Source organism: Peromyscus leucopus, chromosome 1 (genome assembly GCF_004664715.2).
Source record: "Peromyscus leucopus breed LL Stock chromosome 1, UCI_PerLeu_2.1, whole genome shotgun sequence".
Lineage (NCBI taxonomy): Eukaryota > Metazoa > Chordata > Mammalia > Rodentia > Cricetidae > Peromyscus > Peromyscus leucopus.
The window spans coordinates 45,837,939-45,852,975 of NC_051063.1; the positions used below are offsets into that span (position 1 = coordinate 45,837,939).

The 15,037-nt window shown below is 43.8% G+C and overlaps 1 protein-coding gene across 1 annotated transcript in view; it reads left to right on the forward strand.

Moving 5' to 3' along the window:
- The window catches only part of Plce1 (phospholipase C epsilon 1), a 290,203-nt gene that overhangs the window by 151,938 nt on the left and 123,228 nt on the right, over positions 1 to 15,037 (forward strand). The window contains 1 exon segment of the mRNA XM_028882911.2: positions 6,139 to 6,455. Within this exon segment, the coding sequence (XP_028738744.1) occupies positions 6,139 to 6,455 (317 nt within the window).

The window sequence follows — 15,037 nt, forward strand, 5'->3', positions numbered from 1 at the left end:
ATCACCTTCTGATGCGTTTCATTGTGTTTGTCCATATCCTTTCTTAAGATGCTCTGTATGAGCAGTGATCTTTTCTTGTTCACTAAATCTCAACATCAGAGTACCTAGACACAAAGATTGGAACACAGTAGGCACTCGGTAAATGAACAGACAAAGTTTGACATAGTATTTCTTACATCCATTCAGATGTACAACATGCTCGACCTGAGGGTTGGCCTCTGAGCACTGAACACATGCATGATAGTTGCATTTTGGCGTAGGGAGGCAGAGTGCTCCGCAAGAATCTTCAGATTCCCTCCCCCTTTTTTGCTGACTGCTGACAAGCTAGATTCTCAGGCCTTTTACACAACAACTTAGCTCTAGCTGTATACAAAATAAGACTAGCAGCGCCCACCTGTGATGTGAGTAATGGTTCCTGTCTTAGTTAGGGTTTCTGTTTCTGTGAAGAGACACCATGACCACAGCAACTCTTATGAAGGAAAACATTTAATTGGTGCTGGCTTATAGTTCCAGAGGTTTAGCCCATTATCATCATGGCAAGAGGTATGGTGGCATGCAGGCAGACATATCAGGAGAAGGAGCTGAGAGTTCTACATCTTGATCCACAGGCAACAGGAAGTGAACTGTGTACCACGCTGGGCGTAGCTTGAGCATATAAGGCCTCAATGTCCACCTCCATTGTGACACACTTCCTCCAACAAGGCCACACCTCCTATAATGCCATTCTTTATGGACCAAGTATGCAAACACATGAGTCTGTGGGGACCATACCTATTCAAACCACCATACCTCCCTCACAGTATGATAAGATTACTTTGGAACTCTGGATGATCATATGAAGCATAGCAGGAAAAAACAAATGATTTCACTTTTGTTAAGAAACAACAACCAAAATGAGAAGTGGAAGTGGCCATGGTTGTTGTACCTTAGCTCAGGGCACCTGGGTGGGATCATGCACTGAATAAGCCATTGGTTTTTTTTGTTTTGTTTTGTTTTTGTAATGCAACTCCTTACAATGTAGGAAATTTCCAAAAGGTACCAGATGGATAGATTCGTGGAAACCACTCATAAATTTAGAAGTTTATCCCCTGGGTCTACCTGGGTGATTCAGGTGATTGTAGACGGCCCCTGGGAATGGTCCTAGTAGACAAAGTCAGGGGCTGGTGATCACCAGAGAGGCAGGAGAGAGAGGAGGAGAACTTCCTGAGGATGCTCCGGCTTTTCAGAGTAACATCTCACAAGAGAAAGGCTTCAGAGTAACATCTCACAAGAGAAAGGCTTGACCTGCGCCTCCCATCCCCCAGGCAAGGTGCTACTGAGACAGGCAATGACCCCCAGATGTCTAAATGCATGTGTGTTTGTTTCTTTGTGAGCACCCCATATTCTGGTGCTTCCTCGTTTGCTACAGTGATACCCTTAAAATCCGCTTAAAATAGGCTTCAGTCATGGGGGATAAGCTACTGTTTCCTGAGCGGGCGCAGCCGCTCTTGCCCTTCTATCTCTCCACAGATTCCCAGAAACACGGCAGAAGTTCTTGGACCCATGAACTTCACAAAGTCCAAAGGTCTCAGCAGACCCATTGCAGATAGCCAGGGGTAGTGAGAGACACTGTGAAGAGACACTGATCCCGCTGTAAATGACACAAAGACAGACAGCAAGGCTGAAGAGGGCTGCTGTGTAATAACAGCACATCGCATGGCTGCTGTGTAATAACAGCTGTGTAATAACAGCCCATCACATGGCTGCTGTGTAATAACAGCACATCGCATGGCTGCTGTGTAATAACAGCACATCACATGGCTGCTGTGTAATAACAGCGCATTGCATGGCTGCTGTGTAATAACAGTGCATCACATGGTTGCTGTGTAATAACAACACATCTAATGGCTGCTGTGTAATAACAGCACATCGAATGGCTGCTGTGTAATAACAGCATATCGCAAAACTGCTGTGTAATAACAGCACATCACATTCCCTGTGGGAATTCTTCAAGGCTTTGAGAAACCCTGCAGTTAAGACAAGAGCCTCTTGGGCTGGAGAGATGGCTCAGGTAGCTCCTATTGTTCTTGCAGAGGACCTGAGTTCAGTTCCCAGTACCCATGTGGCAGTTCATAATCAAATGCAACTCCAGTACCAGGGGATCTAATGCCGGGCTCTGACCTCCTCGAGCACCAAGCATACACACAGTACACACACATTTGTGGAGACAAAACACTCACACACACAAAATTAGATGAATACATCTAAAAAACAGTTTAATAATTAAAAAAAGGAGTCTCTTTGCCTTTGTTTTGACCCAGTATTTCCTGGAAATTAGTAATCTGGAAATCATGCTTTGTATAAATCCAATGTAGATCCTTTAGACAGATCTGATTTTAAACATGGGGCATTCCTATAAACTCAGAAAGGGCCCACTTGAATTTCTGCGTGCTGCCATATGGTGATTTCAGACTGACTGAGGAAGAGAACTGTCTACCTTCTGGGCCACACCCTCATCTTTAAAGTCAAAAGAGGTCATTTTCTTTGATGACCATTTCTCCAAGTAATGAGGCAAACGAAGTGGTTTACACTAACCACAACCTCTTGAAATGCATCTATAACCTGGGATGTCAAGGTGACAGCATGCTGAGTCTGAGGACATGGGGTGTGGAGTCTTGTAGACCCTGTTCAGGTGACAGCTCTGACTTACTACTTATGTCCCCTTGTATGAGGCACGGCGCTTGGGAGTCAAATCTGGAGGCTAATACCGCATCTCCTGGGAGATGGCGACGTGACTCGGCAGGTAAAAGTGCTTGACAACAAGCCTGATGACCTGAGTTCAGTCCTGGGAACTCACGTGGTGGAAGGAGAGAACTGACTCCTGCAGGTTGCCCTCTGACAGCCACATGTGTGGTATGGCACACTCACACCCATGTACATATACAATAAATAAATTAATTAATAAAATCCAAATCTCCTGAATTAATCCATAGAAAGCACTTAGTATAGAAAGCTTTTATTGAGCAGAGAGTCACAATCGGAAGTTACTTTGTCTCATGGTGCCCAGGTGTGGGCTGTGATAGTATCCATAGTCAGCTGTAGAGTGAGCATTACAGAAGACATGTGCCTGAGAGCAATGACTGAAAGTGAGGTAGATAATTTGGGGCTTGGTTTTGGTTTTTGAGCGAGAGACCAGTAGTTCAAGCTGGCCTTGAACTGTGGATCATCCTGTTTCCACCCCCCACCCAAAGCTATGATTATTATAGGCATGAGTTGCCACACATGACTGATGTAGATAATTTTATTCACCAGAAACTTTCTTAAAATGTTTTTGCAAGCGAAGACCTACAGATCCCAGTGGGCACACAGATGAGTGGGAAAGCTTAGGAGTCGTGAGCTCCAGGTCACTGGGGCACCATCAGGTTGTGCAGAGGGAGGCAGGACTGATATACCGATGAGGTTGGGGCAGTGGAGCATGTGAGGCAGAAGGTGAATAGCAGGAGGGCCCGGCAAGGATGAGAGAAGAGCGAATATAATACCCGTTCAAAGCATGGAAACTGATGGATAGAAACTTACGTCCCGAGGATACTTGTACGATGTTAGCTTGCTGTGAATATATAAAATCCCCCAGGAATCCTGCTTTCAAAAAACCCATGCCAAAGTCTAAAAATGTTTCAAGCCTTGCAGCCTTGATTTGTGTTTCCTTTGGGTGTGATGTCATGAGACCATTAGATTTATCATGGATACTCTGATTATATTCCTTTTTTCTTTTCTTTTTTTTTTTTACTGTCTTATTCTAATCTCTATTATTGCCATTTATCACTAGATTCATCATTGTAACAGTGATTCATATCTCAAAATATATTGTTGTCTCAAATATATCATCCTTACTCTTATTTATATATTTTGTTTCATCATCTCTTCTATTATATATTATACAAGTTGTTATTTCATAAGATTTATTGTTATTTTATTTCCTCTATAGAGTACTTTATTTTGAAATCATGTTTTCCAGTTGGTTGCTTCTAGGAAAAATTCCTGTATGTGACTAACTTCACTGTACAGAAAATATCTGAACCCAAATCTGTCCCTGGCATCTGGCTTTATTGTGACTCAGTTTTCAGGAAACCTAGTCCTTTTCTAATTTATCCAAAGAATTGAACTGTGAGCCCACAGTGGCTGGATTCTGAAATCCTGTTAGACTCTCTAACATCTGAGCTTAGATGAGCCACGTGGTGGTCCCCACTTTTTGCTACTATAGGTTTTTGGTAGTTTGTTGGAGGAGACAGATAAAGTATAAAGTGGACCCCTCACTCACCTATCTGACTTTTAGAATTAAACAGATATGGTCATGTGAATATGATAGAATTTATAGGGAAGACAAAAAAAAAGAAAACATTACCAGACATATATTTAGAACCATCTAGCTTTGTATCAGTGGAGGACAAAGTCATTGAAATCATAATGATTTTTCTTCCTGGTTTTTTGTTTTTGTTTTTGTTTTTTTGGGATGAGGTGCCAGTACTCACTGTGAAGCCCTAGCTGGTCTGAAACTTGCTATCTCCTCTAGGCCAGCTTTGAACTTATGATCCTCTTGTCTCACCTTTTCCAGTCCTGGAATTACAGATGCAGCCACCATGCTCAGTGGTTCAGAGGTAGAGCCAAAGATCTCTCTGCAGGAGAGATTTAAGAAGGGTTAAAGAACACTGACGTCTGAGTGTTATGGGATTCCTTCAGCGACTGATGGATGTCCAGAATCCTGGCTTGACTGTAGGTGGGAGTCTAGTAGTATGGTGTCATCAAGAAGACAGGTGGGCTTTATTTTAACAAGGACCACTTAGACGTGTTGTAACACGAGGCAGGAATGGTTCTGGATGCAGAGCATAGGCTCCCTCCTGCAGCAGTCTGAGAATATGAAGAAGAAGGCCAAGAGGGAAGACATGCACAGGATGGAGATCATGGACAGTTTGGATCCCATAGCAGTGTTTCCAGAAGAGGCTCCAAGGATGCTAGTCACACAGAATGATGCAGTAGATAGTAGATGAAAAGGGGGCCATACTGGGCAAAGATAATGCAAATGGGTCCTTCAGAGCCTGTAGCAATATACCGTGTGTCTGAAGTACCTCTAGGAAAAAAAAATGTGTGACATGAATATTTTAACCTTTCTCAAACTTATATAACCACAAAACTGGATGTTCTCTCAGGGCTAGGGATATTGCTCAGTTAGTAGATTGCATGCTGGGCATACACAAGGTTCTGGGTCTGAGCTCCAGTACTACATAGACACCTGTAATTACAGCATTTAAGAGGCATAGGCAGGAAGGTGAGAAGTTCAGGATCATCCTCAGTAAAATGATGAATGGCTCAGTAGATGAATGGGTGAATTAATTTGGGCAGGTAGCTAAGAATTAGAGTAGAAAGGTGTCAAAGTAAATAGAAAGTGTGTATGCCAGTGCTAATTAAGGGAATTGTTTTGAACCTAGACACCCCTGCCTTTGGTACTTATCTGTTATACCCATCACTCCTGTCCTGCATTCTTTTGCCACTTTCTTGTTTCCAGTGAAATACAAAGTAAGATTATTTATTTGAATGTATCCCCTTATTACCCATTTCTTTCTTACCTTTGTAGGTGGTTCTGTTCTTGCAAACTCTCAAATGAACCTCAGTGATATAGTTTTTGAAGATGTGGGGATGGTAGACTATACCATGATGCTTTGGAACTGTGTGTATAGAGGGTTGGGTACCTAGTCTACATGTTTATAGCAAATAGGCACATACACATGCAGCCTTCTTCTTCTGTCTTCAGATTCATATGGCTGTGCCCACACTCCACCTTATTTATCTTGACTCTGACAACTAACCAAGGAAGATAAAGAAGATGATGATCTATAAAGTTTCATAGTGAGCTTGTTGGATAGCAATGTATTAAATAAATGCTGCTACTAAAGGAAGATAAGCCCCTGCCTCCACCTCCCATGGATTCAGGAAGACAGATGTAAGAAAGTTTTCTATAGTGTAAACTGCTTTCTAAAGCATTACAGTGTAGAGTTACTCACTAAGCAAATGATTTGACTGAGAAATCTACAAGGTTTTGACTGGCTTTGTGATAATGATCTCAGCCTTGGTATAACCATAATTTTGTTGCTTTTTTCCCCCCAGAACGCCAACCCGGCACCTCTATGGCCAATTCCAATACCGTTCCTTCAAGTTCAGCTGGGATCAGCAAGGAGCTGATTGATCTCCAGCCCCTCATTCAGTTCCCGGAGGAAGTGGCCAGCATCTTGACAGAACAGGAGCAGAACATTTACCGAAGGGTCCTGCCCATAGACTACCTTTGTTTCTTAACCCGGGACTTGAGTTCCCCTGAATGCCAGAGTTCCCTGCCCCGTCTCAAAGCATCCATCTCAGCATCAATCCTCACTTCTCAGAATGGAGAGCACAATGCCCTTGAAGACCTTGTGATGAGATTTAATGAGGTAAGGAACCCCTCACACATTTCTGTATTGGAGCCACCATGTACGATCCTTAAAAGCATATTTCTCATCTGTGGTCTGTCTTTGATAACTCTTCTACCTGTCTGTCTTGCTGATTCCATGATGGCCAATTTTCTTCCCAGGCCCTGAGATTGCCACCACACTGTCTTCTTTCTTCTCACTCCACCCTAGCAGCCTGCAAATCTGACGGAGTTTACAAACATCTCAACCCCTAGACTCCGTCCACCCATTCCTAAAAGTGTTTTTAAGGCCTGTGTCTTTTTTTTGTTTGTTTGGTTGGTTGGTTGGTTTTGGTTTTGGTTTTTGGAGACAGGGTTTCTCTGTGTAGCTTTGTGCCTTTCCTGGAACTCGCTTTGGAGACCAGGCTGGCCTCGAACTCACAAAGATCCACCTGCCTCTGCCTCCTGAGTGCTAGGAAAGGCCTGTATCTTAATTGTGAGCTTTGACAGCATGAAGCCTGGCCACATCACTTCTCCTCAGAAACTTAAAAGACCAGTGCCTGGGATTCCTCATATAAGGAAGCATGGAGGTAGTTACTGAGGGGTATGCATCACTCTCCTCCCTTCTCTGCATCCCATCAAAATCCTCAACTCCAGAAAATCACTTTAAAGCCTCAGAGAACATGCCAGAAGCCAGCGCCAAAGAGCACAAGTGTGATTGGAGTCTGTGAACACTGAAGACAGAACTTCTGTATGGCCTCCAGGGATGAGGCGGGGGTGGGGAGCCAATGGCTGGCATCCCTATGGCTTAGGTCAAAGAGGAAGTGACAGGAAGTTGATGCAGGTCTTGGTCTTAAAGGACCCTTCTCTATATATAATGTGCCCCACAGTCATAGTTTTCTTTTTCTTTTCCACTTGTAGTTTTAATTTCTTTTGCCCCAATTATTAAGTTACAAATTTGTAATATGGCTATTGTGTGCCCTTGGTTGAATTCCACAAACAGCACAGTCTCTGATTTGGGTCCCCAGTAGGCACCACCTAACGCTAAGAGGCTCTCATGGATCCTGTGTATCTCTAGTTGACCGAGGGTCGGTCAGCCTTTGTTATGAGTGCCCTTCCTAATTCTTGGCCTTGGTGTGCAGCCCCCATAGCTTTCCAGAAAAGATGCAGCCGGTAGTGGTAATACTATTGACCAGGATGAAGCCCTGGATAAAGAAAGTGTTAGAGGCTGAGCCCAACTGGCTCCATGTCCAGGCATGTCCCCAGACCCCATTCCTCAGAGAGGAGCCTGTGTCCACAGGCCTGGCAGCCTCACGATGACCATTTCCCAAGCATCCCTTACTGTCTCTTCGCAGCAACCTGGGGGACAGCCTTCCCATCCTACCAACAGGGAAACCAGGGTGTAGGGACAGTCGCCGGCTCAGATGACCAAGGATGGGTGGCTGTTGTGAGATCCAAACCCATATATTCTGGGTTTTTACTCTACAGTATCCCGCCTGTCACCTGCATCGAGAGTGACACTTGCTACGGCTGCAGTTTTCCATCCCATCATAAACTAAAATGGAATCACTGGGAGTCCACAGGGGAGCTTGGAAACCACACCAACCCAGAGTTGTTGTTTTTGAGTTTTTTTTTTTTTTAAAGTAAATCTCCTGTGTTCTTGATTTTTCTTACTGATAAAAATGGTCGGGAAAATGAAAGTTCCTGTAAATGGAGTAACTTTACTGTTTCACAACTTATTTGAAATTTCCAGCTCTTTCTACTCTTGCATCTATAAGATCCTATTCTTAACTTTTTTTAAAAAAAATAGACCTTAACTTAAAAGTGAATTGCCAGAAGTTTTAAAATCTAATTTTAAATCTAACTTGGACTGTTTCCATCACTGCCAGCGCCTTGGGAGTCGGTGATGAAGCAGTGATTCGCCAGCTCAGAGCAGGGCCAGAGATGGGGCACCCACATCTGGGGTGAGGTATGCTGTAGACGATCTCTGAAAATAGTTTAGAGACAACTTCAGAACGTAAACAAGATTTCTGGGAAAACACTTCAACTGCTTATGAGAATAGAGTGTTTTCAAGTATTCTCAAGCATCTATTTTCATACAAATCATGGGCAAACTAATTAAAACGTCAGGCTGGGCAGTGATCAAAGGCAGATTCAAAGGGATTTCCACCAGCCAGTCTGAGTACAGCTCATTCTGTTGCTTTATATCAACAGGTGGAAAGGCTGTGTAACATTCAAAGAGAACGATACAAGAGTGACGTTCGCATACTTACAATGGACTGCCTCCAAATTAGTGTGGCTTTCCACAGTGAAATGAAAGGACACTGAGGGGCCGTGGCGGGGAGAGAGGTGGATCCTGGAGGCCATTGCCAGTCAGCCTAGCTGAACTGATGAGTTCCAGATTCAATGAGATAACCCTGACTCAAAAAAAAAAAAAAAAAAAAAAAAAAATGAGGTAGAGAGAAATTGAACCGGACACTGGCCTCTGGCCTCTACCTTTGCTCTTATACACACACACACACACACACACACACACACACACACACACACACACACACGCTGACACACATCTGCACACACATGGCTATGTACATACACGACACAAAAATAGAAAGGAAAGCTCACCTATTTAGCAGGTGCTCTCTGGACTGGATATTTTCACATATTTTAACCCCACTTCATCCTCTTACAGCTGTCATGATCCCTGACTTGCAAATGAAGAAAGTGAAGCTTAGACAGCGAAACAAATACTGTTGGTATTGAGGCAACTGGGAGAGCCCGTGAGAACACAACAGCCATCAACGTTGTGTGTAGAACTGCTGATGCATTTCAAAGTTATTTAGCCAAAAGAAAGGGGATGAGAGATGAGGTATATGCAAGATCCCTAAGCAACTTTCCACAAGATCCTTGCTAATCACAGGGAAGAATAGAACAGTGCAGAAACCCAACCACAGATACTGTCTCAAGGTTCCTTGACCAGTAGTGATACATATCCAGTTGTCCCCTTACTTATCCTGCTTAAAGAGGTGTGATGTCACCTCTATGTGTTCTTGCCACAGAGGCAAACCTGAATCTAGTAATGGGAAAATGTCAGGTATAGCCAGGGTGAGGGACAGGCAATGCTCTAGAACCTGTCAAGGTCATGAAAGGTGAAAAATCTGAAGGGCTCTCAGCATTGGAGAGGAGACTTGACTAGGATGTGTAGTGTCACATTCTAGTGAATATGACGCTGGGAAGGAAAGGAAAGTGATGGGAAAACAGTAAAATGCCAATCAGGCGTTTTTGATATTCAGCTGTAATTCAACAGTACAACTGTACAGATGAATTAATTACTGTATTGTTTGTGTCCTGGTTTTCTTACTTGTGCTATGATTGTGAACAATATTAGCATCCCAGGAAGGTGGGTGAAGAATATGTGGAAACTCTGTACTAGTTCTACATCCTTTTGGTAAATTGAAAACAACACAATGAGCTCAGAAAGGCTGAGTCACTTGTCCAAGGTCACCCAGTAGCTAAGTGGATATCAGACCCTGGGTTTGTCTTCAGTCTGTCTTTTCTTACTGCCTTTCTGCTTTTTAAATTATGAAGCCAACTTCCTAATAAAGCTGGAAGTTCTGATTCAGAATTTAATTAGCCTAATCTCTTTCCATGTTTTTCTCTAAGTCTCTTGAGCATTTATCCTTTTTTATTTCTATTTCTATTTTTTTAATCTATTTTCTATTTACTCTACTTCTGCCACCAGTGCCCTATTCATTCATACATTTATGCAAGATATAATTTCGGCATGCCTACTGGGCCTTTACCTTCTCTCCTTTTCACACAATGATAGGCCAACATTTCACCATGGAACTTAACAAAACTAGAAGCACTTCTCTTAAGAGTAACAAATATGTTCCTTAGCACGTTGCAGGACGCTAAAGAGAAGAAAGAGAATGCCAGCCATTGCAGCCTATTCGTCCCCAGGAGAGGCAGATATGTTTATTGGTGCAGTCAGTCATCCTGGCCCATTTATTCAGCACGTCTCAGGAGCAGGCCGGTTGGTGGATATGCTCTGAGGAAAGTAAATAAGAGTCTGCAGCTGACAGAAGCTACCAGGGGCAGACAAATAACTACCAAAAAAGGCAGCAAATGCATGCAGCGTGAGTGCTGCAGACAGCATGGGTGGAGGCGCTGGGGAGATTGCAGCCCCCTTGCTGAGCTCTGGAGTCTGGGGCTAGGCCTTGAGCGATAGACAATACTGGGGGGGGGGCAGAATTGTGGGACAGGAGGGCCATTGAGACAGGAAGACAATCCACCAGACATTTTCTGTCCTGAGCAATACTTCCTGGCATAGCGAGGTAGCTCACTCTTGAATGCCAGCAGAACCTATGAGCTAGACATTTCCCACATCCCAGCGACTCTGTACATACCGACTTATCTGTAATGAGGGGAAAGGGAAGAAAATTCCTGATGTAATGTTGCATAATGTTTGTTCTGAGGAAAGTATGGCTAAAATGCAGCTCAGAAAAGAACCATGAAACAGCTGGACAGGTTTTGCTGACATGAGGAAGGTCAGGAGATAAATCACTGACAGCGTTTCTTCCCATGCCCTTTTCCCTGCTCTGTGAGACTAAGGTGCCCACTAGTCAGGCACCTTACCCTGTCTTCCTCCTTGAGAATACCCAGAAGCCCATGGGAGGGAGAGGTCCTTAAGCAGATAGGCCTCAGATCTATACTGGATTCAGCCCTACATGTTTGATCTGAGAGACAGATCTTTGTGGACCTTCTTAGACTGAACCCGTCCCGCGGGCCATGACCTTGACCTTCAGCTCCCAGCAGCCAGTGCACCCTCTCTCCCTTTGGATGAACTGCCTCACTTCCTGCCCACACACGAAGCCTCTCTCTCGGAGAGTCTCAAATCATATTCTTTTCACCCTCTTTCTCTCCCTTCACCCGGTTTCTGCTGCTAGCCCACATTCTCTTTGATCTTACTTTGTTTTTATTACCCTTACAATAAATCTCCAAGCCGTTTTCCTCTTCTAGAAGAGACGGGGGTATTTCCCTAACGTCTTCTTTACCACAGAGATCAAGAGCAGCTGAGGAGAGGTGAGCAGAGACTGAAGTCCCCCTCTGACCTTCCCCTTGCTTCTTTTTGCAGCATTCCATGGTGTGGAATGGGCTAAGGGGGGAACTTTCTAGGGTCACAGTCCTGAGTCTTTACTCCCCAGACCTTATGCCCTGTAATATGGCCTCTGCCCTTGGGTGTTGTTCGCCTGTGATGACTGGTTTGCAGGGTCTGTTCCTAAAGGGACTTTTGGACTCCACAGCCTGTCTCTGCTCACACCATGGCCATGCTCTCTTCCATGTCACAGATAGTTGTTATCTATGGCTGGGGAGTCACATTCAGTCGGCTTTAGGAGCCTGTAACAACAATTTTTGCTTATTGAGAAGCTCTGGGCAAGACCACTTGTCTGGGCTCCTCTTCTATACCAGCTGGCGTGAAGGCAGGCTCTAAGCCCTGCATTGAGGCCCTCAGTAACAAAGGGACTCCAGAAGCCTCTGTACCCTGGCTATCTTTTCCCATGTGTGGCTAACTGTGCCGTTCACCAACCTGCTTCTCTCAGACACACAAACTTGGTGGCCCAGAGCAACACTCTGTTCTTGATTATCCTTTCCACCTGGCATACTTCATGAGATGCATCAGTTCAGCAGTTCAAAGGTAACTTGTCTATAAAGAATAGGCACAGCCATATTCCTAGGGGAAAGACAAACAAGAAAAATAAGCCATGTTTCTAGCTGGCAGTTGTGGTGCATGCCTTTAATTCCAGATTACTGTGAGTTCGAGATCAGCCTGGTCTACAGAGTGAGTTCCAGGACAGCCACAGCTACACAGAGAAACTCTGTCTTGAAAAACCAAAATAATAATAACAATAATAATAATAACAATAACAACCGTGTTTCTAGAGCAAAGCAGTCTGAGCTCAGTGCCACATCCCCCCAGCTCCCCAGTTCCTTCTGTATTTCCCAAGTACAGCCATCACTATAGCAGATACGGATACTAGGAAGTCTGCCTTGTTGGCACTGAGGACAGACAATTTCTCTAAAAAGCAGAAAATAGAGCATAGGGTGGTGGTGAGGTATGGTCCTTCACTTGAAATGTTTTGGGAGGTTATTTCTGAATTATATAGCCAACTGTGTTGAGAAATGTTTCCCATCAAAGTCTTTCCCTATTTTATAAAAGCAGACAACTGAAGAAACCATCTGTTCAGGGCTACTGTATACACTCTTTTCTTCAAATGAATACATTTGTAGGCAAAGAGGCTGGTAAAGTCACTTGAGGAAGTAAAATTTCAGCTCACTGGAAAACCCATTTTCTCCTTGACAAAAGCATGCCCTTCTCTCCAAGAGCAGTGTTGACTGGGTGTGGTAGGATAAACCTGTAATCCCAGCTACTCAGAAGGTTGAAACAGGAGAAAAGACTTGAGCCCAAGAGTTTGAGAACAGTCCCAGCAACGTACCAAGACACCATCTAAAAACAAAAAACTACAGTGGACAATAACAGCACAGAGGTCCAGCATGCTGTGCGGCATTCTAAGAATCAGCTTATCTGTTTGGTGGTTATCTATACTGGAGCTAGCTGAGAGCAAATCTCACTCACAGTAGCATTTCATAGTAGCCAGGGATGGCACATTGCCACTTGGGGACAACTTTGGAGACTAGCTGCTTGGAATTAATTCACCTTGCCTAGTTATCTAAACTGGAACCAACTATGTAATCTCTCACTTTTTCAGTCTTAGAGATTGAATTTAGGGCCTCATGCATGCAAGGCAAACACTCTACCTCTGAACTACAGCCCTGTCCTGAGTCCCTCCTCTTTAAAGGGGGTAATATGTTAGTTATCTTTGTGATGCTGTGGCCAGATACCTGAGAATTATAATGTAAGGGAATGGGTTTTATTTTGGGGTCATAGTTCCAAAGGGTTAAGCCCAAAATCATCTGGCTCTGTTTCCAGGCCCAGAGTAAAGTACAACCTAACGAAGGGAACATGTTCACCTCATGGCAGCCAGGCAGCAAAGAGGGAAAGCCTACACATGCAAGCTCCCTTCTTTTTCCTTTTCTTTCCCATCCAGGCCCACTGGCCTTCAGGGTGATGCCACCCACATCCATAGGTCTTTCCCTGTTAAGAAATTCTTTCAGGAAAGGTCTTCATTGACACACCGAGAGGTAGAGGCCTACCTAACTAATCTAGGTGCTCTCAAGCCGGTCAAGTTGACAATCAAGATAAAACATCACAGGTGACAATAATACCTGGCCCGGGGGGGATGGTGTGGGGAAGCGCTCATCAGAGAGTGAAGGAATAGGACTTATTCAGTGTTAGAAGAGAACAAAAACAAAAAACAAACAAACAAAAACCCACTAAAATAACCGTATTTTTTCCGAATAACTATTGACAACAAATTCCATTATAACTTTATTTTTATGTTCACCAGCCACTTAACAAGTGAGGACGTAGGCTTGGACTAGCTAAGTAAAAGATCTGTACTCTGAGAGATAGGATGAGAACGCGGGTGTTCTGACCTCCTGAGTTATGTTCTTGGTGTAGTAGTTCTTAACTGAACCTTGAAAAAAAAAAAAAACCTTTTGTCTGAAATTGGTTGTCTTCCTCTGAAGGAAACCATTTTCTTCCCAGAGGATTCAGAACTCCTCTCTGACTTCAACACACTGTTGACTTCAGCCTTAGCCTCCGTTTCTGATACTGAAAATATGGTAGTACCTCCTTCACACTGGGAGACACACAGAAGGACCTATGGAAGGTCTGCTTTCTGCAGTTTAAAAGTGTATCCAGGAATACTTCAATCTTGAGACTGGTAGAAATTAGAATGGTATCCGTGGAAATGAAAATAGGCAAGAATTGTGACATACTTAAGTATGTTATTACTATCATTATTATTGTTAGAAATGGTAAAAGCAATGCAGAGAAACTGCAGGCACCCTTCAAGGCCTTGGTCTTTGGTGATCAGACTACCTTGATGGCCTTAGACATGGTGGGAAAGATTACAGGAGCTTTAGTCAGAGACTGGGCATTTGAGCCTCTCTGTGACTGTATTAGCTGACCCTATTAGGATATTTGATTCAGCTCTTTGAAAAACCACTGTCTCAGAGATCTTTACTGCTCATGTAAGAGCCAAGGAGGAATGTATTTATGCTTTGCCAGGGATCTGCATTTGCCCAAAAGATTTAAACAGCCATAAATCCAACTGCCATCTCAATGCTTCTCTTGGGCACTTTTTTTTTTTTTTTGTACCAGCTTATGTCTCAACTTCTCAACTGCTGCTTTGAGCACAAAGGTATATTATAGTGCAGTACAGGCAAACCCCTGCCCTGGCAGAGTTTATGATCTAATAATGCCTAAAAAGCATCTCAAACAGAACTATTGCCTCCCCTCTCTCAGTTCTCAGGGCACCCAGCATTTTCTCTGCTCCTCAGCACAGTCATCTTTCTCCATACCCATCATAGTTAACAGTGTCCCTCTCTTCCCAGGGGTTGAGGCCGATAACCTAGGGTTTACTCTTGGTTTACTGTTTTCCTGAACTCCCAATATCTAAACCATCAGTGAGTCCTATTCATTCTTCCTAAAAAATGCAT